The sequence below is a fragment of the Plectropomus leopardus genome, chromosome 20, assembly GCF_026936395.1.
Source record: "Plectropomus leopardus strain MGB_pleo_1.0 chromosome 20, ASM2693639v1, whole genome shotgun sequence".
Lineage (NCBI taxonomy): Eukaryota > Metazoa > Chordata > Actinopteri > Perciformes > Serranidae > Plectropomus > Plectropomus leopardus.
Genome location: NC_142195.1, coordinates 18,245,673 through 18,269,077, shown reverse-complemented (window position 1 = coordinate 18,269,077; position 23,405 = coordinate 18,245,673). Strand labels below are relative to the sequence as shown.

General features: G+C 38.2%; 3 protein-coding genes across 4 annotated transcripts in view; 1 reads left to right on the top strand and 2 right to left on the bottom strand.

Moving 5' to 3' along the window:
• Nucleotides 1–588: 588 nt before the first annotated feature.
• noc4l (nucleolar complex associated 4 homolog) lies at nt 589–7,844 on the bottom strand. The gene is made up of 15 exons (XM_042509501.2): nt 7,642–7,844; nt 7,374–7,494; nt 6,698–6,804; nt 5,800–5,907; nt 5,534–5,683; nt 5,332–5,434; nt 5,156–5,190; nt 5,023–5,073; nt 3,889–4,000; nt 3,497–3,557; nt 2,842–2,952; nt 2,169–2,332; nt 1,871–1,953; nt 1,101–1,214; nt 589–944 (listed from the first exon to the last, which is right to left on the bottom strand). The coding sequence occupies exons 1-15, from the start codon at nt 7,792–7,794 to the stop codon at nt 828–830; spliced, it is 1,590 nt and encodes a 529-aa protein (XP_042365435.1). The 5' UTR covers nt 7,795–7,844; the 3' UTR covers nt 589–827.
• A 1,269-nt stretch (nt 7,845–9,113) lies between these two features.
• Nucleotides 9,114–11,693, bottom strand: pus1 (pseudouridine synthase 1). The gene is made up of 6 exons (XM_042509377.2): nt 11,329–11,693; nt 11,014–11,234; nt 10,794–10,931; nt 10,230–10,332; nt 9,430–10,136; nt 9,114–9,328 (listed from the first exon to the last, which is right to left on the bottom strand). Exons 1-6 carry the CDS (start codon nt 11,390–11,392, stop codon nt 9,296–9,298), a joined length of 1,266 nt encoding a protein of 421 aa, XP_042365311.2. The 5' UTR covers nt 11,393–11,693; the 3' UTR covers nt 9,114–9,295.
• Nucleotides 11,694–13,974: 2,281 nt separating this feature from the next.
• atp2a2b (ATPase sarcoplasmic/endoplasmic reticulum Ca2+ transporting 2b) overlaps nt 13,975–23,405 on the top strand; it is a 32,538-nt gene continuing 23,107 nt past the window's right edge. The window contains exons 1-5 of one of the 2 annotated variants that reach the window (XM_088070754.1): nt 13,975–14,661; nt 14,985–15,002; nt 15,611–15,693; nt 18,035–18,139; nt 20,742–20,880. In XM_088070754.1, coding sequence (XP_087926880.1) covers nt 14,544–14,661; nt 14,985–15,002; nt 15,611–15,693; nt 18,035–18,139; nt 20,742–20,880 — 463 coding nt within the window. In that variant the 5' untranslated portion in view covers nt 13,975–14,543. The remainder of the gene's footprint in view (nt 14,662–14,984; nt 15,003–15,610; nt 15,694–18,034; nt 18,140–20,741; nt 20,881–23,405) is intronic. The other variant, XM_042509877.2, reaches the window with a different exon arrangement.

Here is a 23,405-nt window from a genome sequence, read left to right as displayed (position 1 = left end):
TTATCTTTTTTTTAACTGAGTGCATACACATGGGTAACAGAACTCATGTTACACCTTCATCTTCTCCACAGACCTTTTTTTCACAGTAGATATTTTGCCCAAAGTGGAAAAAGCACAGGTGTATTCAATAACATTAAGAAAAGCTGCATTCCACTTAGGGGACGACCTGGTATTGTCCATGTTGGCTCAATGAAGTGGCTTACTGGGACACTTAACAGAAAAGATTCATCATTAAAGTTATCAATTTCACCTCTCACAAACAGAAATCCAATACTGATTCTCCTTTCATCACTGGTGTCGTCAACTTCTGAGACGGGATTCTTAAGGTAACATTGGTTTAGCGATGCTTTTTAGCTGAAAATGGCTAACTGCTGCTGCAGCAGTCAGACTGAAATCAGCCATAAATGTGCCATGAAATGATCAAAAACAGGCTATCAAGCACTGTAGAGCTGCATGCTCACAGACCACTGTGGCCGTTAAAAATCAGTGTAATCTTCAGCTTCTAAATGTATTATAATTTGAATTCCATTCATTTGTAACTGATGTTATTTAAGAGTCCAAAAAATGTGCCAAACAGAAACAAAGACATTATCTTTGGAAAAGGTTTTTACTGTTGTACAATAGTCACACATCAAAGACATCGATGTTCATGGAGTAAAACAACTCAGAATCAGATGCACTTCTGTTGCAGCTGTAGCTGGTCTCAAGGAAAAGTCTGTCCCTGTTCCCTTTTCAGGCCACACAGCTACAAACGTTCACCTTAACAGATGAAATGGTCCCAGAGATGTTTACCACACTGTGAATGCAGCTCCTCGTTTTTACATGTTTTATTCCAGACAGAAGTGCTGTCCTAACACATCTCCGCCTCCTTTTAGTAACTGTGTGGCCATTTCAAACTCCAGCGGGATGCTTTTGATCTGAGACTTCAGGTCTCTCTCCATCAGCTGCAGATAAGTACATGGGACACATTATTCAGGCTACTTGAATCACTGTATTAGCATTATTAAAGTTGACTAGTTTCTTAAAACAAACAAACAACATGTTATCTAATCTATTCAAACACCAACAGATGAAAAAAAAACAGTTAAATGTCACATCACCTCATATGTGGTTATCTCCAGCACTTCGTTGATGTCCTCCTCTTGTTCTGGCAAAGGGGTGTTAATCGACAACGCAGCTTTCGCCACATCTGGATGGTAATGCTTCTGGAGTGTCTGCAGGAGAGAAAAAAGGATGTAAGCCTCCACTGAAAATGAAGTTTGCTTCCAAGGAAGTTATATTCCAAACTGTATGGCTGCTCCTTGAAAGTCAGGGATTTGAATCATCAGTTGGAGACTCTAAGTCGACTACGATAGCTTCAATTTGAGTGGTTGTTTTTTGGGGCTTTGTTGCTAGTCAGTGTGCTGTGCAGTGTTCGTTGTCGTCCCCAGATTCTGCTGCAGAGTGAGTGTTCTTGACTTTCACACCACTCTTTGATACAGAGCTGCGGACACACTGCAACGGCACAGAGAAGTGGAGAGTAGAGGCCTTCTGCTTCGAAGAGGTGAATTTACAGCTCACAGCAACTTGATAGAACACAGTCTCTGGCTTTTGTTAGATATCTGGTGTCTGCAAAAACTGTTGCACATTTGCAATCCATCGTTAGCACGGTTAGCTTGTTTACTATATTACATAAATGCCGCTGTCACACTGCACATCCTGCTGAGCTTGTTCAACTGGCATAAATCTGAGTGAGGTACAGCCCTGCAAAAATATATGATATTCCTTCATCTAGTTTTCCAATCTTGGCTGACATGGGCCATAGCTCAGTTGTCGTCAGTGTCATGGATGATTCATTTGTAAATCCAAATCCATCACATGCTGTACACACCTTAATCTCCCACAAGCTGCTCTCTAAGGCACAGCACTTGGCAGGATCCTCTTCATCCATTAGATACGGGTCCTCCAAAGGCTCTGTCATTACACACAGAAACAAACATCCACATATATTCTAAAATGCTTCAGTGGATTGCAAAGGAAAATTGAACATCACAGTAAAATTCTGACAAGCTGTCTTAAATAAAATGAATCAGACTGTGAATCTAAAATTATTCTGAGTGGCGTTAAACTGGAGTAATTTCAAATCTTGAGTAATTCCAACCGTAAACAGGAGAGCGACAGACACTCACCATCTTCTGTGCTTGGCTTGTGAACAAGGACTCTGCAGGATGGGTGACGACGGATCAGGTTGTAGATGAAGGGCAGCACAATGAGCAGGGCTGTAGGCGGTGCTGTGAGAGCCAAACGGGCCAGGCGTTTGGCAAACGCAGCCACGAGGTACACTGGCAAGTGACTGGAGGATAGCACAAACACATATACAGCATTACTCATCTATAAATGCTTTTTGAGTTTTCCTGCAGGATTCAATAATGTTTGCAAGCCAGAAAATCTACTTGCCCGTTTAGTCCATTTTTACTTGCTACCATACAAATGGTTTCATTTGTCGGCAGCCCTCTTAGCTGCAAGTAAGATGCTGTCAGCTGTTGTTTTGGCACTACAGCAACATTTTTCAGTTGAGACCTTTTATGGCCCCATCACCCTCATTATCTTGTATGGTGGGAAGCAAATAATTTTAACATCATCTCCCAAGCAACTACTGCAGTATAACTTGACCTCATTTTAAATCAGTGGGGTTCATCAGGGGTCAACTCAAGGTGTGGTTGTGCAAATCGTATACTGCAGGTCAACATCACATAGTTTGAACTACATCTTTACACCTGTCCAATGCCCCAAGAGGGCAGATACAGATAACTGTAACAGGAAAAAATGAGGCTTTTTGTGGTGAAGCATGAATTATCTTACCTGGAGCTAAGAAAGATGTTAGCTAGGTGAAAAAAGCGAGCTCTGTACTTCACATGGAAAACAGACGGCTCAAGCAGATTATATAACTTCTTGTAGAAATCCGGGTAATCGCTGCAAAAACAAAGACAATATAGTTCAGTCGTTATGCAATTAAAAAAATTCAAGATGAAGCCTCATTTTGTGTTCAAATTTCTTTAACATGGGTTTCCACACAATGTAATGGACCAGTTTTTCAAACTTTTCCATGACCGATTCAAGGACTAGTAACATTCTTTTTCTTGCCCAACTTGCCTGGTATTTTTCAAACATATCAGATTCAAGCTCTAAAAATAATTTTAGCTAGCTAGCATATATGAAGGGAGAGATGGAACAGAAGTCATGATAAACAAAACGTTGTCACAGATCGACACATATTAGAGTGACAGCAATAGTTTCTGAAAATAAATTTACCATTATGTTACATTACATTGAAAGTTAACCATAGATGATTACAATTACAATTTCATTACACAAAATTCCATGACTTTCCCAGGTGTGCAAATGTGACTGTGAAATTCCATGACTTTTCCAGGTTTTCCATGACAGTGGGAACCCTATGTAATAAATGTGACAATTAGAAGTGGCCGAATTTATTAATTTTCAATGTAATACTCACAGGTTGTGTTGATGTATGAGGACAAAGAGGCCATTGAGGGCCAGCAGGCTGATAGCCCCACCTGTTCAAAACAAAAACATCATATATCATGATTATAGCATAATGCTACAAAAATAATGCATCTCAAAGACCAGATGTACTCATGCCACTATAGCCACTTTAAAGCAGTTATTGTCAGCTCACACTGAAGCTACTGTTTTTCAATTGATTTTCATTTATTTCGAACATGTAAAAAAGGAAATTATTATCTAAAAGTAAACAGACAAAAATTTAAAGGAAAATGAAAAACATAAAGCAAAAGCAATCATCAAATACATGATGACTTGGTTTGCATATTCGAAAGGGAGCGAGAAGAAGTAAAATCTTGTTGCAAAGCCATTTGCACAACTTACCAACTTCATAGGCAGCAGTCAAGAAGTCGATCATCAGTGTTGGTTTACTCATGTGGGGCAAAATGGAGTCGTGGAGGATCACCAAGATCTTTTTATACATGTTGCTTGGCAACTACAACACAAAGATGAGAAATTATTGGGACAAAGCATAACATCTTGGTGGCACAGTGTCACAGGTGTGTTCAAAGAATACAGTTTGATTGCAGAAAATTGTTTATTTCAGCCCTTGATTACATTTGGCTTAGCCATTGAAAATTCCATATAAACACACTGCTGTAGACAGATTAAAATTTCAGTATTACTGTCCCAATTAGTCACCTATTGTCACATGGGATGCAGAGCTTAAGAGGGCAACTACCAACTGAAGCCCAAAACCTTTATCATATGCCAAGATGAAAACAGCCACAGGCACACAATGCTGTATTTCAATGGATGCAGCAAAAACCAGAAAAATGTTGCTAAAGAAACAGAGATTCTACATCGATTCATGTTAAGCAGCCAGGGAACACTGTGTCCTGACACTGCTGCTGCTCAATTCCCTGGCCCTTTATCTCCATCCAAAACAATCAAACTACACCAATGATCTTGGCAAATTAATATGGTAACTTTAGCTAGCTTGCTTGCTTTTATTTGTAATGTGTTATGCTCATTTTTTCTGTAGCCTGATTCCATTTCTGTTACAGTTTAGCTACAGCAAGTAACTGGTTACACTTGGTAGCCGATGACAGATACATACATGGCTCTAAGTTCATTGCAACATGATGATAACTCTTTTTTGGTTTATATAAGAGCCCATGTGGATGAAGTTCTTTAGCTCAATGTTGCTGCGGATTTGTAAAGCAGCCAGCACTTTCTGCTTCATCTGTGTGTTTTTTGGCAACCATTCTGCTAAATGTCACTTAAGAACTACATTGCTTGGTAGGAGAATGATTATTGATTACTAACGATTATTGAATTTTTTGTTGCTGTGTGTTTATATCATGAAACATTGCAAGCATTATGTAGAAACTGTTTTATAAAAGCAATAAGCCACTTGAGGCTGTGGTTTACAGAATTTAGAACAGCTGACAACACTCCTTAGCTGTGGAAAAATCACGGTAAACAGCTGCTTTTCATGGTTTATTGCTTACTTACCTTATACTTCAGAAAGCCCAGCCACATTCTCTCAAAGACACGCTTGTGTTCCTGTAATGAGGCAGAACATCTAAAACCATACTATAGAAACAAAGTTGCAAGAAAAATGTGTAATAACAAATATTTTACTTACATTCAGTTTGGCGGCTTTCCAGTCCTCATGCTTGGCTGGAAAAAACATACATAAATTTTAATGACTTTAAAAAACAACAACAACAAAAAACAGCATTTTCTCTCCACACAGTGGCTGGCTGTAAAGAGGAAACTCATAGTACGGCATTAAAGAATTGTCAAAAAAGCAGATCTCACCTTCCTGTTTGACCATAAAGTTGGTGAGCTCTGACTCCTGGCTTGGGACACTGATGTTGGACATGAGGGTCAACACGTTGTTCTGATATATTGGCAACAATGACTGAAAGGAGTAACACAACAGTAGTCAGCAGAACAAAGTAATATTTACTAAATCAAAATTGTGACAACAACCGAGAACACATAAAGCACAGCTACTCACCCCTTTGCTTTTGTCCATGACTTGTCCCACACTCTCTCGGATGGAGCTCATGACATAATAGCGCACATCCTCCATCTCAAGGAACTCCTGGAATCTGGAGATCAGCAGGGAGTTGTCTGAAGTTTTCGACAACAGTCTTTCCACCACCGCCTGATCAGCAAATAATAACAAATATCAGAAGGCGCCTGAACCACTAACAACAAAAAGGTTGACATTTACAAAGGTGCTTTTAAAAACTGCCTTATTTGTTGTCTTGGGGTGGCTACCTGGATGAGTTCTCTTGGGAAGCTGTAGTGTTCAGTCCAGTCCAAGTCCTCCAGGGGATTCTGTCCCTCTGCTGCAGCAAACTTCATCAGGCAGCACAGGGCACTCTCCTGTGTTCAGACAAGTATTAAATAAACAAAACAAAACATCTTATGGGCCATTTCACTAGTGTTGCGTAGCTTGGTAGCAACTCATGTCTCATGCCAAGTTTGCTCTCTATCAAATTATGTCACGCGTATATGTGGGGAAATGTCAGTGATGTCATATTTGAAACAGTCTATTTCTTTTTGCTATGTTTTTCCTATACCAATGTGATTTTTGTATGTAAAGTGGTGTGAGATCTACTGTCAATGGACTTGTTTTAATAAAAAAAAAACAACATACAGCTTAATTTTCCTTTCTCAGGTCCCCGAAGCGCAGCATAATGATTGACTCTTCTTCTTTTTTTGTTTTCAAATACAAACAATATCTAAATGTTGGCTGGCATCAAGAGACCTGAGCTGGTATGTTATGACAGTACACAAGCCAATAACATACCACATAATACTTTTTCAACAGAACACTTTTATAAATACTTCTACTATATCCATGGCTTTTTGCAATAATAGTTTTCAGACATTAGTTAATCTACTCTTAATGTCAAACAGGGCGTTAACTCCAGGATATTGATAGTAATACCAGTCTACCTTACCACGCCTGCCATTCAGTTGTGCACAAAAAGGGAAAAATGTATACACACCTCTAACATCCTTGTGTGAGTATGGAGAAAAAAACATGAGAACAAAGTTTCCTGCAAGTTTCTCATCATGAATACTCACTTTGATGTGATGTTTTTCTTTTGTGTTAGTCTTAAATACATTTGTAACTGAAAAAAACAACAAATACTTATAGTCAACTCACTTTGACTCCATGAAGTTCATGGTCAAGGTGTTCAAGCAGCACCTCCACACAGCTGTTGTAACGGTGGCGCATGAACATGCGGTACTTATCCTCAGCACTATACTCTCCTGAGCCAGAAAACAGAGACAGGAAAACAGGATGATGGTGTAATTTGCAACCCCAGTGAGAATTTCAAACCATTTTATTATCTTATGTACAAACCAGTTATTAGGGAAATTACACATTCCTACAGCAAATGTTTAATCCAGTCCAATCTTATTAGTCCTTTTTATTGAATTGCTGTGTTATTTTGAGTCTCTTGAAATTGTAACAAATAAGAAACCCTTGTCAGTAGCTACAGCGCACTCCGTTTTGTTTGCTTGAAGAGGTCTGACACCTAAAGGATACTCACTTTTTATTGTTTACTTCATATTACTACTATCAACTAATACCCATCTCTCTTTGCCAATTGAACCTGTGAGAGGAGTGGAAACAGTCTCTTTTATGCATTTGATGTTAGATAATCAAGGCTGAAATATATGACATCATTTATGAAATGTTTCTTGAATGAAAATATTTTCAACATTTTAATGGAATAACCCATCAGTCACAGCACACAGCAGTGTTGGTGTGGAACTTGCAAAAGCATCTCATAACCAGTTTATTGTAATATGTAGATTATTAGCCTGTAACTCACCACTCAGTGCCTCCTCCTCTTCAAGCAATTTTCCCAAAAACAGCTCTTTCTTCTCCAACAAGGTGCAGAACAATTTGCTACAAGCATTAACAGCATTGACAACTTCCTTCTCCTTCTCTGACTGCAAGCGGACATGGAAAAAACAAACACATACAGAGTAATATTTAGCAAACCTACAGAGGTATACATCCTGCTCGGTGTCAATAAAGCTAGCTAACGAGCGTGTATTCAGTTGCTCAAACAGTGAAACTCGGCTGCGTATATTCACCTGTAGAAACTCGAGGATGTCAAAAACGTCGTTAGCATTTTGTCTGCTCTCTAGTACACTTTCGACTTTGGTATTTAGGTCAATTTTGGCCGTTTTTGCACTTTGTTCGGTTGTTTTTGCCGAACTCACGTTGCGTTTTTTGGCTGGCGCCATGATAGCTGAGAGATGCTGCGTTCACGTCACACACGAGGAATCAGTAAACACGAGACAAGCATCAAGGAACATGTACCAAATTTTGCCTATGAAACATTTTGATCGTAGCTAGAGTAGATTATATTTATTATTACAGTATAAGGCCTTATCTAATATATGTACATGCTTTTTTGTCATGTTTCACGGCCGTGGAAGTGTAAGTGCCGCAATCATAGTTGAGAAGATCTCTTATCTACTATAAATCCAAAGGATATTAAACGCAACACTACTTCCAAACACTCAGCTGTTGTGTTGCCTCCTGGTGACTGGAGGATGAAGTTCTGCTTCAGGTTTTACTACGAGTTCAGAGTATAAAATCACTGCCAGGGTATAGCGGACACAATTTATCAGTAATTTCTAATGAGTGCCTCACAGCTGAGTTCAGTCAACATATAACTTTCTGATCAAATCATGAATTCAAAGTCATCAATAACTGTATGACAAAATAAAATGGATTCTGTTCCAAATACTGTATAAAGGCATTCAATTGGAAACATCATATTAATGCACAGCGCATTAACTGTATTTGCAATATTTGCATGAAGCATAGTGCCCATACTTTCAAACAATACTTATTTGCATTATTCACACAAGGTATAGTGTACCTTACTTTTAAACTCTGGGTTTTTATATAAGTCATTATTCTAATTTCATTTTTTAAAATCTACTTTTTAATCCTATTATAAGAATTTTGGTGTATGGTGTGAACCACTGTGTTCCTACCATGCATATGATGGTAAACTTCTTGAGTCTTGAATATTATTTTCAACTTTGGTATTTAGGTCAATATTAATATTTAATTATTTTGCTGTTGTCAGTAGTTTTGTCTCATTAGACATAAATCAGCTTCTAAATTCCCATCTGTTTCTTATTAAAAGAGCATTTTAAGATCGTTAATTAGGATAAAGCAGTGAGAAAAGGAAGGTTGTTAATCATGAGCTGAATTTAAGAGGTATGAGAAAATGGTAAAAATCTTGTGTTGATGTTAAACTGAGCTCAGTCATGTCTAAGAGACGTAGGCTTGACAAATAGATATTATTTGAATTTTACTTTTCTGTGGCTACGATTTTATAAAACATAAAAATCTAAGCTTTAGAATGCATTTGTGCATTGAAGCTGGACAGTGAATTTTGGTGGAGTTTTGGTGCAGTGCATGAGCTTAACAGTGAGTATGGAAAGGCAGAATGATTACAGCAACCAGTAAGTGTTTGGATGTTCATATGGGTATGCAAGTCTTGCACTGCAAAAAAAATAAGAAAAAGAGAGAATCCAAACCATCCTTAAGGGTACAATGAAGAACACAGAGGTTTTATTATCTTGTTGTTTGTTTAATAACACTTGTATAAGAGAAGCAGAAAAAAAGTCAATCTTGGAAGATATATTTAAAAGAAAGCTTGTTGTCAATAAACAAAGAAGAATGTTTTGATGAGAGAGCGTCTCCTCTTTCAGCAGCCGGGATGACCTAATCAGAGTCATCACCACCATTTGCATTGTCCTGGAGAAAAAAAGAGAGCAAAGATTAATGCAACAAACAAATTTAAAAAGTCAAATGTCAGATTTTTTAATAAATGTTACTCTATCATGACTTCCAGATACCTGTTTCTGGTCTTTATTGCCTCGTGTGTCAGTAGCTGAGGCTGTAGCTTCAAAGTCATGGATAGGAAGCGTAGACATCCAGCTGACCATGGAGCCCTCCTTACACTCCGTCTCAACAATGGTGGGGTAGATGTAAGCCTCCTTGAAGGTCTTGATCGCCTCCTCCTCACGGTCCCACTCCAGCCGCTCGTGCAGCCCGTCCCCTCCGAATCGTTTGTTGTACCGGTCAAAGTGGACCTTCTCCAGCACCAGCCCCAGGCCTGGAGCTTTGGGCACATCCACCTTATCCCGTCCCCAGCTTCGCTCCATCACCTCCTCCTTCGCATAGCCCTTTACAACCGCAAGCACTAGGCCGATCATCTTGCGGATTTGGTGCATCATAAAGCTCTGACCTCGGACGGTAATCACTGCGAACTGAATATTGCTGTTGATAAAAGGCTCTCCACAGGACATCTCTGTGATGTAGCGGCGGGCACTGGGGTCATTCGGACCCTTCTGAGAGGTGAAGTTGTGGAAGTTATGGGTGCCTTTGTAGAGAGCAAATAGACGGTTTACCCTCTCAAGTGTCTCTGGCTCAAGGCGAAAGGATGCTATATTCCCAGTATCATAGTCTTTTGGGGCGAAGGCAACTGTGGGAAGCATATAGGTGTATGTACGACCGTTACAGTTTGTTTTGGAATTGAAACCCTGGGTTACTCGCTTTGAACCTGTAGGAACAAAAGTTAACACAAGAAATGCTGAATGTTAAAACCCACTCAGCTCCAATTAATAAAACTTAATTATGTCAACAAATGTCTCACCGAGCACTCTGATCTGTGGTGGCAGATGCTCATTGATTTTTTTAGGGATGTCTTCCATCAACCGCAGCTTCAGAGACACCACTTGGCCAGCTGCAGACACACCCTAAACAAATTTAAACACAAAAACACCAACACAAATTGTAATAATAACACATCAGTAATAATGATGTATACAAACACTTATCAAGATTTTTTTTAAGGGACAGTCCACCACAAAATCAAATTAATTTTGAGTAACCAGGTCATGATTTCTGGAAAGAGACATTGCTGTTGAATTTTTAAAAGGCATTTTTGCAATTTGAGCAAAACAAGCCAAGTGCCATCTAGTTCCATTATATTAGAGGAGGGCAGACATCTCTGCGGCCGATATCTCCAACACTTGGCAACTCATACCAAAACAATCTGGGTTGATAAAAAGCATGACAGGTAAGAGGAAAAAAAGGGATTTTTGATTTCAGGGTGAACTGCGCCTTTAAAACATGATAACAATGCCCATTACATTACACTTCAGCGTAGTTATCTGTTTAAATTAATTGCCATTGTGCCGACTGTGCAAACCCGTACCTTATCTGTTCTGGCACATCGTTGGAAAGACATCTTCCTCATTTCGTCACTGTGGTTTTCAGGAATGCAACCTGATTTAACAAGTGCAGTGACTAATTCATCTTCAATTGTCCTATACTGAGAGGTCCCAGGATTTCTCTGTAACACAGAAAATATTTAGACTTAACAAAAAAGATGAAGCACTTGAAGATGAGAGAGGAAAACCAGCTACTATGTGTACCTGCATGCCATAGTATCCCTTTCCGGAGTATGCCAGGAGGAGGACCACTTTCTTTTTGGGAAATCTCTTTTCATCTTCAATGTTTTCCCCCTCTGTTTTTAGCTTTTTTGTAGCCTGTACATCCTCAGCTTTATTTTCCTCATTGGCTCTTTTCAGCTGCTTGGCTGTCTGCTCATCTCTGGATCCTTCACTCATCATGCAAAATAACTTACAAAGGCCACCTGTGAGCATAACACCAAAATATTCTGTGAAAATTATGCCCTCATAGATGAGTACTATCTACATGTTACCTTGGTAGTTTTTGGGTTTGCTTACCGTTTCTCTCTGACGTCACTCTGCTGTTCACTAAGGCACTCAACAGTGGTCGGATTTTCAACATGCCACGCTAAGACATCAGAGCTAATGGCTGCAAGCTAGCATCTAGCATCAGCTGAACCACGGAAGCTAACACGGCGCAGGACTATTCAGATAAAAAATAACATCTGTTAACGAAAAACACGAGCTCCCATAAACGTAAGTCAGACTTTTAAGCCAAATTCCAATGCCTATATTCATTAATATTTATAAACAACGTGCAAACTGTAGCTGTACGGAGTCCAGTGGTAGATACACATGGATCTATTGTACATACAGCAACAGGCAACATACAGACATGGCCACTGTCAACTTTGACCCTGGATGTAAATATCGCGAGATTCGTTTTTGTTCTCGCTTCTGCTACGTCATAATACATGTTGGTATTCTGTAAATTCTTCCTCTTCTTTTTTTTTTTTTTTTACACTTTTTATCAACAGTTTTGGCAACAATACATTCAATGGTCAATACAAACATTTACAAATGAAAATAGTAAGACAATAAAATAAATTAGAATAAAATAAAATAGACACAGGACTTTGAATGTCTATGTATAGAATTATTTTTGGCTCAATTCTGTATATTTCTTTAAGACGCTAACTGGTTTTATTGTTCACATAGAAAGAAGAGGCTCTATATTATCGAATGATGAGAATGGTATTGATGCAATAAAAAAAGTTTTTATTTTATATGGAAAATTCTACATTCACAAATTCAAGTGGACTAAAAGGATGCCACACACACACACACATCAACAAAACATAGAAATCAGACACCACATTGAAACATCACATGGATTCAATAATAGGAATATAACAAAAAGTACAAAATACATTACATTCAACCATATACGGTTCACAGAAAATTCCACATGTAGTGACATTTTTGTCCACTTGAATGCAGCAAAATCACACAAATAGGGGAGTTATCCTGTTGCTAGGAAAATATGAAATAAAAACGCATAAAGTTGTACTTTATAGCTGGTAGTTTGCAATTATATCTCACAATAAATCTCATTGTGTTTTACACAGGAAAAATATAGACCAGATCAGTGTGATAGATCAGTGTGGTTTCAAAGACTGTCAGTGCATAGTCAGAGCCAGACACCATTGAGCTTTTTTAATAATAATCTTTCTAAAAGAAAATATTCAATAATAATCTATCAAATTATAGGCTAATACTGACCATCTTACTGTATAGACTCGCTGCTTGAGGCAAAAGGTTTACAGACTCCCCAGCAACTTGATCCAAATCATTCCAGACTTCACCTGAACTCTGCATATAAAATGGGTTATGGGCCTGGGGTTATGGGTTCGTTATGGTTATGGGGAATATGTTTTTTTTGGAGAAACCAATTATATAATGCACAGCATAAGACTTACTCACCATTTTTAGTCCATCCAAAGAAGTCCATCCTTGTTATTTTACAGTATATCCACCGATCACAATGTGTAATGACTCATGTAACCATAATGTAAATTAGTATAACCATTAGTCAAATTATAGTGGCAGAAAGATACCACACCTCCAGAGCAAAGAGGTTAATATGTCTTTCTCAACACCACAATAACAAGGGACTGTGGTTGCCAAGAGGTAAAACCTTTAACCTTCTCATTCTGGGATGGCCTTAATGCAAACTTGCCCTTTTTCATAGCACCTTATAAGGTGATCACGTAGTTTTCTGCTGAAAACCCAAAGCCAAACATAGGCATCCAATGGCAAAAGGGCCCCAGTTGCCACAATCCCATATCACGTTGTATTTGCTTGATTTTTTAATAAATGCTGAAGTTACAACTGATGATTTTAAAAGTGAAACATTGATTCTGTAAGACTGGCAATGAAGCTGAAAAATGTTTTACTGGATGAAACACCTCAGAATATTTTGCCGTTTTTGCCTAAGAGGCTACATTCTTCTCTTTGAGGGGCATGAGTTAGGGTTAAGTCCTGAAATGATAAAGCTGTGAAATCACTGAGTGTAGTGAGAATCTTTTTCAGCTGGCAACTGTAAATTGTAAATTCATGTTCTCTCACTCAGATGCAGTGGTGGATGAAGTATGTGAAAGTCATACTTGGTAAGATATATATATATATATATATATATATATATATATATATATAGTACTTTATTTTATCTTATTATCTTTTTGGGACATTGTCCTTGTATTGGCGCCTACCAATATGGTTGGATGTCTATTTGTCGCATGTATGTTTTCAGATGTTTTTCATCTTAAAATGCAAATAAAAAGTTAATTACAAAAAATAGATATTTTTATTCTCTTTATTATACAGAAAGTATGTGCATATACATATTGACAGAGAGAGGTAAGAAAATGATAACAGGTATAGCCACACAAATGAACAGATGTCAAGGGATGAGATTGATACAATTACAAAGCCAGACAACAATATAAATTTAAATAAAAAATATTAAAGAATATATATAATATACTTAAAATTACCGTCTTGATAGCCTTTTTATTTCTCGAGATGTATTTTAACGTACTGTTTGGTTTTATGCTCAAATAAGCCTAACAAAAACGAGAGGAGAGAAAGAGAGAGCGAGAGAAAAGGATTTCCGGTGTCTCCAACCAATGAGCTGATTCCACATGCGGACACTGAACACCGCATTCGACGCACGCGAGAGCTGCAGCGGACACACGCGATTGGTGCCGACGATAGCGCTGGTGATTCCGCAACACACGGGCAGAGCGAAGGAAGGGAGCCGAGCTGCAACATAGCCACATGTTTAAGCTGTCTATTTGTACAGAACAATCCTGGAATTCGCTGTTTTAAAAGAAGAGGAATACATTAAAACACCTGAAATTGAGACAGCGGTGCTGATATGAATCATTCGTTCAGTGTCTCACGGGAAACCTAGCGGAGTACAGCCGGCGAATTCAAGCGGAGCCGAAGGAGCCCAACTGTTAGCTAGCCTTAGCCTGTTAGCTACCCGTTAGCTAAGGAGCCGCTATTCTGTACACTCTCGCCAAGCACCTGCACGTCGGGCTGCCCCGTGGTATACCTAATAACTCGGTAACACTCAACGCCTGTTATATTTTCAAGTATTTTTGTTTTTGGACTTCCGAGGGTGACACTACAGGAGGAGAGAACCGTGACAGGTTGAGGTTGGGACCAAGCAGGGCGAAACAAGCGGTGTCCTCAAGTGGCCGTTCACCATGGACAACGCACACACAAAGACGGTTGAAGAAGTTTACAGCTTTTTCAACGTGAATGAAAGCACAGGTCTGAGTTTGGAGCAAGTGAAGAAACAACGGGAGCGATATGGACCAAACGGTAAGAAACTGATTGACACCGGCTTGTTATAAAACAAGTAGCTACACTGTCCCGGTGTCATGTATGGCCCGTGGCTCCTGATTATCAACGGACGACAAACAGAGGTTGTTGACGTCACTATCTGCATGTTGTAACACCGGCAAGAATCAGCTCAGTGACTCACGTTGTAACCGACACATTATCCCCCATTATACTGCGTTTCTGTGTAATTTTGCATCACTACTGCTACAGCAGCTTGCTATTATTGTATAACAAGCACTGACATTTGAATAATTGCTTATCTGTCTTTCTTTTCCCTGTGGTCTGAATGGGATGATCTGCAGAATTGCCAGCTGAGGAAGGTGAGTGGACTATTGTGTATAAATGCAAAGAGTCACCTGTATACAGTACTATGCAAAACACTCAAGCTACCTTAAACTTTGTTTTTGTAGCAAAGTTATAATGATGATGCATATTTATTTATCAGTAACTATTCCACAATAAAACAACTTGAACATGCTAAGGTGGCAAGTATGTAGTATGATCTCCCTTTCTACTTAGCATTTCTTAAATACTTTTGAGCATACAATATGAGATTCACAGTACTTATCTTCTGCTGTGTTTACACCAGGTTGCATTCAAGACATGTCAAAAGCTCAATATTTGATTGATATGATTTTGATTTTTTTAATTTCATGTTTCATACAAAATATTGACCTCAGTCTGAATAAGTTATTTTACTCTGATATTTTTGGTGTTTTAATACATTGTACATGCTATCTGTATTATTTGTGTCTTAATAAAGAGACTGAAATGAATATATGTATGTCCTTATTACAACTTTGCTAGAACAAATCTATTGTGGCTTAAGACTTGCACAGTAGTGTATGTTTAGAAACTAATTTTTGGTTTTTCAATTAAATGGACACATTGAAATTCATGTGTTTTTAACAAAACTCTTGTTTTCTAGGTAAATCCCTTTGGGAACTCGTGATTGAACAGTTTGAAGATTTGCTTGTGAGGATCCTTTTACTTGCTGCCTGCATATCTTTTGTGAGTATAACACTTTTTTTTAAAATTCATATTTTATTTGAGTTACAGAGACTGATTACAACCTCTATTAACATTCAACATGACACACAAAAAAGTAAAAATGAAACGCTAAAAATTGATAACACTGAATGAAACTAAATACAGAAAACACAACAAACAACAAAAACACACACAAAAAACATTAAGGGAAGGGAAGATTGATCTGTCCAGGCTGGTCCTCTATCAGCGACAAACTGCTAGTGCAGAGTTCTCCCTATAGCCATATCACTCAATCTTATCACATAACCCTATTTCCCATCACCAACTCCTACGCCTTTTCTCCGGATCAGGAAAGGGGATGAAGATCTGAACTGGCCCTAAATATGAGTGCCACAACGAATTAAAGGGTGGTAGAAGTGACTGTTGGGTACAGTAATGGAAAAATGGAAGACAAATAGTTAGCCGCAATGTATAATAAATAATATTCCACAGAGTCAGTCTTATTTGTATGTACCTTGTGACAATCCTGCCCTATTTAACCATATTCATGTAAGCATGATATTGCTCCTACTTCCAGAGATAGAGATCCACCTTGTTGAGTAACCTGAATGATAGCTTTTCTAGTGCAGCAAGCTAGAGTTTCTGTCCGTGCATGAGGGCAGTTTAAACTTAGTAAGACATGTTTTGTTAGCTATACAGGTGGTGTTTGCAGTGTTAATTCTACGCATATTGACCTGTCTTAGTAAAACAAATTCAATAGCTCCCATTTGACTTGTGCACTTGTGTACTTCCAGGTGCTATGCGTACTTTACTGAATTATCAAGATAAGTAGTAGAATACGTCTGCAACCAGATTGTGTCACTCATAAAGGGGTGTGTTTAACACTCAGTTGAAGATAAAGTTAACTAAAGATTGGTTATTTTGGTGCTAGAGCTGTGAGCTGTGAGTTAATTCACGCTGAGATCTAAGATATAAGTGCCTGCTTCATATCTCCAACACAGAATATTGAGTGTTTGCGGGGGATATAACACACTAAAACATGGCATTCTGCCAGTTGAACATTGTCCCTGCTCATCTCCATCACTATCTTTCTCTTCACCCTTTTTAGTGATGAGTTCAGTAGGTTCTTTTATTTTCTCAGCACAGCTCTGTTAGCCTGTAAGTGTATATAGACCTTTTGATGATTGATTCAGCGCAGATCACAGTTTAGCAAGAATGCTGTTCAAAGTGGAGAAGAAAGGTGCCCAGAATCTGTCTGGTGACACAACCCAGATGACCATTTTTTTCACCATTCTGTCTTAAGGTATTATGTCAGCTATGCTTTTGCTCTTGAAGTAAATCATAAATCAGTGCAGTCTCGTTGAGCCTGATGTTTCATAGAGATTGTGTCAGCACAAAAATAGTCAAGAAGTCCATAGTTAAAAAGAAATTCTGACATGTTGTAAATCTGGAAACAGATAGCGATGTCACTTGATTATGTGGCAAGTTGTTGACTAAAACTCTATTTGCAGTTGTAATGTTGTTGTTGTGAATACATGCAGGTTACATAAATGAACTGACATAACTTGTGATGCTTGTGTTGTTGTCACCAGCGAGTGGCAGTCCTCAGTTTAGTTTATGTGTAACATAGTGTAAGGGTAACTATCTCGTGCTCCTGTTTCTACTATGATTGGCTGTTGGCCTACTGGCTGAAAATATCATCCATCACCAAGGCATGGCGATGACAGCCAGCTATGGTCACAAAGCTTATAAATCACCAGCTGTAGTACGCAGCATACTCTGAATTGCAAAGGCACATACAGACACATTAACATTTATTTCAGCATGACAACATTTCATCTAAAAAGTTATATACACAAATTTTTAGATGTAGACCATTTTGATAAACACTTGGAATTGAATTTGAAATTTGATTAGCTAAGCTTAAATGGGCTGGAGCAGAAAAAGAGGGTGGTGGCATTTCGTTTGACACACTTCAGTCCTGGCACAGATTCTAAAAGAGGAGAAGTAGTTACTACACTCTCAGTTTCTCTCCTATGGCTTTCTAAGACACTTGGCCCAGTTTCTGCAATACTATCAGAAACAGGCTGGGTATTTATTATGAATTATTAAGTAATTATTAGATACTTAAAATCATTGATCCAAATACGTAAAAGTCAAAGTGGGATTCTGGCACAACTTAAGCTTCTCAGAGAGTGCATTGAAAAGACACTGGGAGGATTTATTTTCTGGTTGTTTTTTGGGGTTTCAACTTATGTATTCTCAGGACTTCAGTGGTCTCAGTATGTCACCATTCTGTATTAATTGTTATTTGTGGTGTATTTAACTATTTTTCATTTCTTTTTGTCTGTTTTGTGTGTAGGTCCTGGCCTGGTTTGAAGAGGGAGAAGAAACCGTTACAGCCTTTGTGGAGCCTTTTGTCATCCTGCTTATCCTCATAGCAAACGCCATTGTAGGAGTCTGGCAGGTAAACGCAGTACATTTACAGATATACCTAAGTGTGGGTTATAAAAAAATTATCTTAGCCAAATTTGCCAATTTAAAATGATCACCTAACAGTGGAAAGTTAGGTATGCTTTGGTTAGGAAGTAACTTGGCTCGGGAGGATTTGACCTCATCTACCAAATACGACTGATGGAAAATAGGGTGTTACTTAATGCTGGAAAGATAAGAAGAGGTGGAATTTTTATTCCTGACTTTCCCTGCTAGTTGTTCATAGCTGTCTTATTACATTATGATCAAATTCAATTGCTGGAGCAAAAAAAACCCCAAAAAAACAAAGATGAAGCTAAAAAATGTAAAGGATTATATTAAAAGCACGATATAGCCAAGTAAAGAGTTGCTCATTGTCTTTGATAGTTGTCTCCAAATGTGTGTTAGGAATGTACAAAATGAATCCTGAATAGGAGTCCTACTGAAGTGGGAAACTAATGCCATGTTAAGAAACACAGAATGGAAAAGCTTATATTTAAATTTTCATCAGGCAAGACAAATTCAAATAATACATTTCTGATTGAGGCCAAGGATACCTTACGTGTCCTTTTTGACCTTCAGTGTAAAAACTCCAATCTCACATAGTTCTTGTTGTCTCGGTCGCAATGGAAACCTGGCCTGCTCCACTTCCTCCTTACTTGAAATGTCCAGGTCCTCATTCCTTAATCTGCCCTTTCAGGGAAACCCTAGCTCTTTCTCTCTGATGGAGCAGCAGGGTGACATTTAGTCTTCAAGAATGAAGCAATGCAACAAATGCTATTGTTTTTAAATGCCACTTGCAGGGAGGTATTTCTTTGCCTCTATGTTTATCTTTGCCTGCTGAGTCCTGACTTTCCCTCATTATTTATGGTATCAATTCCTAGGGGGAGCAGTATTGATTTGTTTACATGAACCTTAATTATAGACGAGAAGCAACGACAGAAACAGTCATGAATGGAGACACTCATCTTGACACAGAAAACTAATTACCCTTTTTTTTTTTAATCGACACCCTTTTCAATCAAATTCAGAATTACTCAGAAAACCATCTTACCCTGGAGCTGTGGATAATATTAGCTCACCATACCAAAAACAGTTTAGGCCAGATTTAATTGATATATACAATAAGGCATTAAGTAAGACATTTGTCAAACTGATTAGTCAAATTGAAATACATATTTAGTATCCAACTATATATCAATTACTTGACTTGTGTATTACCTAGTATAAGGTTAAACCTACTTTGAGATGTTTTCAGTTGTTTGATATCCGCGTTTGTCTCTGTTTTGGGGTTCAAAGTTTATGTAACAATAACAGAACAGGTAACAATTGAAATCTACATTCTGTTGATTTTTCAATGGATTCTTATTTTGTTCACATACAGAGTTGCTAACTTAACATGAAGAAGGGCATTGCATGTTCCACATTTTTAAAGATATATGGGGAACAAGTTGGGGAACCCCCGAATCATAAGCTTTGAGTGATATCTATAAATGAGATGACATCTCGCAGGAGGTCAGTGTGGAATATCAGTCACTGTAGGTCTAGACTAAGACCATTTTCCTTTTGATAGTTTGTGTCATGTGTGTTTCTCGTGGTGCAAGTGTCTTAGTCCTAATAAACTCAATTGACAGTCCCTGTGATTGTCAATCACACCACAGTATATTTGGTTAAAGAAGACACCTGGCAGGTTGGGTGGGTCTCTGTTGGATTTTCTAATGCAAGTTGAAGGTCCTGCCGAGGCTTGTGTGCATGGGGAGTTGTTCCAGTGAAGTGCTACTTGTGTGGCTTTGTTTATGTAAACAAAGCCTCTGTGAATGGTGTTGAGGTGGAGGAGGCTGTATCTGCCACCTTTTCAGTTGTTATTAATATGGCCCCACCTATGCAGAATTTAGGATAGAAGTTTTGGATACTTTATTTAGCTTTAATTAACCTTGTAAACCCTCACATTTCCTGGCAGCCATTTTAATGACTGTGTGTCTGTTCTAATTCCTTGCAAAAGACCTGAATGTCCCGGGGTTGTGTGGCCTGTCTTGCCATGTCTCATTGAGTGCAGCCTGCCAGCCAGGCTGGGAGCTGCCACTAAAACTGTCCAGTCTGAGAGCAATCTGTCAGACTAGGTAAAGTCAGCACTAAGAAAAAAAGTGCAAGTGAAGAATGATCAGGAAGGAACTGAGCTGAAAAGAAACATTTGGGGGAAATTGAAGAGAGTAATTATAGTCTTAAATTTGTGGTACTTGCACATATTCTGTGTTCTTGGTATTGAAAAACTCCATTGTTAAAGTTCTGTACATCTAAAAAGATAAACGACATTAAGGACAGACTTTTCTTTCCAGCCTTGTACAACATATTGTATTATCTGCGTTACTCTGCTGCACTGCCTATCCTAGACCACTGGTTAAGTGCACTTAGGTTATTTTTTCTTATGTAAAGATTAGACACTCATCAGTCTATTTTGGAAAACGGTGCTCTGACTGAAATGGCTTATCTGAGACAATGCTTTGTTTCTATCCTACATTTTATCCAGTTCCTGTGAAATGCTCTTTGTTTGTGTGAAATGTGCTCATCCTTATTTTCTTTTTTTCTCCATTGTTTAGGAGCGAAATGCAGAAAATGCCATTGAGGCACTTAAGGAGTATGAGCCAGAGATGGGGAAGGTGTACCGCCAAGACAGGAAAAGTGTCCAGAGAATCAAGGCCAGGGACATTGTGCCTGGGGACATCGTGGAGGTGGCAGGTAGGGATAAAAGTATAAAGCTTTATATATGCTCGACACAGCGTTCCAAAGTGTGCGCGCATAAGACTGCAATACTAAAGCTCAAGGATTTCAGCGATAAACAAATAAGCTTGAGTAACTGCAAATGACTTGTAGAGTTTCTGAATGGTATTCATGAAGCAAAAATATCTGTAAAGCATAAAACAAAAAAACAAAAACGTCATTGCACCTCTTGCGTCATGTGCATAGTCTTCATAATTGTGCACCTCAGTTTTATAAATTAAGCACCCACTGCACTTACAAGGCTTTATTTTAAGACACATACATTAGAAGGAAGATTGGCTGAACGGGTACACCTGTACAAACATCTGTATGACCCTTCTTTGAGAGACCATATGGGCAGACTTTAATAATCTCTACTTAAATCATGATAAAGGGATAGCTACTAACCTGGGAAAGTCAGAGGCGCTTTGTTGGACGGTTCGGAAGAACTTGAGTGATTGCTTTGTCAAAGCCCAAAAATGACTCATGGAAAGGAATGGGGACCCAGGTGTAAACAAAATGGTCCCATTTGTTTGTCTGCCCCCCGGCGTTTTAGTGAATACTTTAACAGAGAACACTGAGCATAAAAGCCTCTATGTGTGCTCAAAGTTCGTAGCATAAACCAAGCTTTAGGCATGCACTTAGACAAGATGCATTCTACTATTCTATTCTATAGTGAATGTTTTCCTTGCTTGTAAGTTGTCTTGTGAAAAGGCAAGTAGGTCAACAACAAAATTAGTTGGAGAAGTAACATTCAAAAGATTATATAAAGAAAGCTCAGATTTATAACAGACTACTGCCTATAATCTTTGTTTTTGCCATTTATTTTTGATCTTTCATGGCAATATCCCAAGGATGATGCCTGGAAAGGATAGCCAGTCTAGGTTTCAAACTATAGATAATCCATTTGCTGATCATAGTGGTATAATATCATTCATAGCCAAAATTAATTTATTTACGTCTCCATTAACAAAGAAGTACATAAAATTTCTGTTGTTTGGTCTGTTAGTATCTGTCTTGTTGAATTGATTGTGAATGTTTGGCTTGGTTTTTGTATGATTAAACGAATATGTTCCATTTGTTTCATCTGATAAATCACTGACGTGCAGCATATCTGTGTCGCACTGGTGTTCTGTATCTACAAAATAAAGAGGTGATGAATCGATGGCTGTAATTAAACACACAGATGCTATTGGTTATAAGAGATTTATAGATAACGTTGGTCATCACTTCTGTAAACATTATCAACAGTATTATGACGTACGCTTTACACAGGTTTAAACACACACGCAGCTGATCCCTCATCCTGTTCATCCCCCTTGACAATTTCAGAATAATGGTTGAGCAGAGTAAGTAAAGCAGTTATGCAATACATGGGCAGAGTCCCAATCTGTTCCCTAACATCTTCTTTTTTGGCTAACCTCAACATGAATAGGGCCACATATGTTTATGCCTTTTGCGTCACAGCTCCTCATTGCTCTTGTTTCTCTATTTTCTTACTGATCAGTCTTTCTCAGCGGGCCTCTTACTGTCTTTTATCTTTGTTTTTTCTTTTTTTTTTTAAATTCTGTCTGTTTCTGTTAATTATGTAGCTTCTCTTCTTTGTCCCAAAGCAAAGGTTAGTGGAGTCGAGTTAGAAAAAATGTTTTAATTATGGTCTCTTTATGATCTTTTCAGAGGCTTTGAGAAAGGGGTTTGGATTTACTTACTGTTTCACCCTTTCAGAATCAATTCAGGGTACCACCCTGTGGCACAAATGCACTTCGTAAATATTTCAGTCTAACTTGAGTGACCAAAAATCTCCCAAATAATTCTCATACTGCCTTGGCTTTTAGAAGTTAAGTGCAGGGTTGTTTTGCTAGTCTTTTATAATAGTACACACTTTTTCTTTTCTTTTATTTAATAAAGACTTGAGGCATCAGTTGGCTAAAACCATTTTTTTTGTGTTTAATTGCCTGGCATACCATCATGGACTATAGTGAAAGTAGCTTTCAACTGCAGAACTAGGAAAATGTCCATAAAAAAAAAGTACAAAAACTGAATGTACAAAAATTTGACCAAGAAAGTCTTGCTTGCCATGGGGTGATGCACACAACCGGGAACCAAATTACAATGAGTAACACAATAAAGCCGCTCCAAAACAAGAGAAATAATTGTTTGACCAATTTATTACTGAAAGTGAAAAAAGTACTGTACCCTGGTCTGTTTAAAATTGTTACAAAAACTCTGTGTCTATATTTAGAGTCAACAGTATTGGCACTATTATTCAACTTAAGTTAAGCACCGCAAATTACTGTACAGTAATGACATAGAAAAATATAATGACTATAACAAAATTTCATGCAGTGGAAGAAGCCTGCCTAACATGACAAAGCATTCATTGTTGTATGGTATAACACTGCAGCATCACTGATGTACTGAGTCATACTTCATAATCCCTTAGAATTAACTTGTGTGAGCACTCTCACTTAAAGTAAAAACAAATGTGAAGCTCTAAATAATTT

Excerpts from the sequence above, each read along its gene's own strand:
- noc4l (XM_042509501.2), bottom strand. The coding sequence starts at position 7,794 with ATGGCGCCAGCCAAAAAACGCAACGTGAGTTCGGCAAAAACAACCGAA. Across the intron at positions 3,558-3,888 it reads GACTGCTGCCTATGAAGTTG|GTGGGGCTATCAGCCTGCTG; the intron begins GTAAGTTGTGCA and ends TGTTTTGAACAG. Across the intron at positions 1,954-2,168 it reads CAAGCCAAGCACAGAAGATG|AGCCTTTGGAGGACCCGTAT; the intron begins GTGAGTGTCTGT and ends GTGTAATGACAG.
- pus1 (XM_042509377.2), bottom strand. The coding sequence starts at position 11,392 with ATGTTGAAAATCCGACCACTGTTGAGTGCCTTAGTGAACAGCAGAGTG. Across the intron at positions 11,235-11,328 it reads AGTGACGTCAGAGAGAAACG|GTGGCCTTTGTAAGTTATTT; the intron begins GTAAGCAAACCC and ends TTATGCTCACAG. Across the intron at positions 10,137-10,229 it reads ACCACAGATCAGAGTGCTCG|GTTCAAAGCGAGTAACCCAG; the intron begins GTGAGACATTTG and ends TTGTTCCTACAG.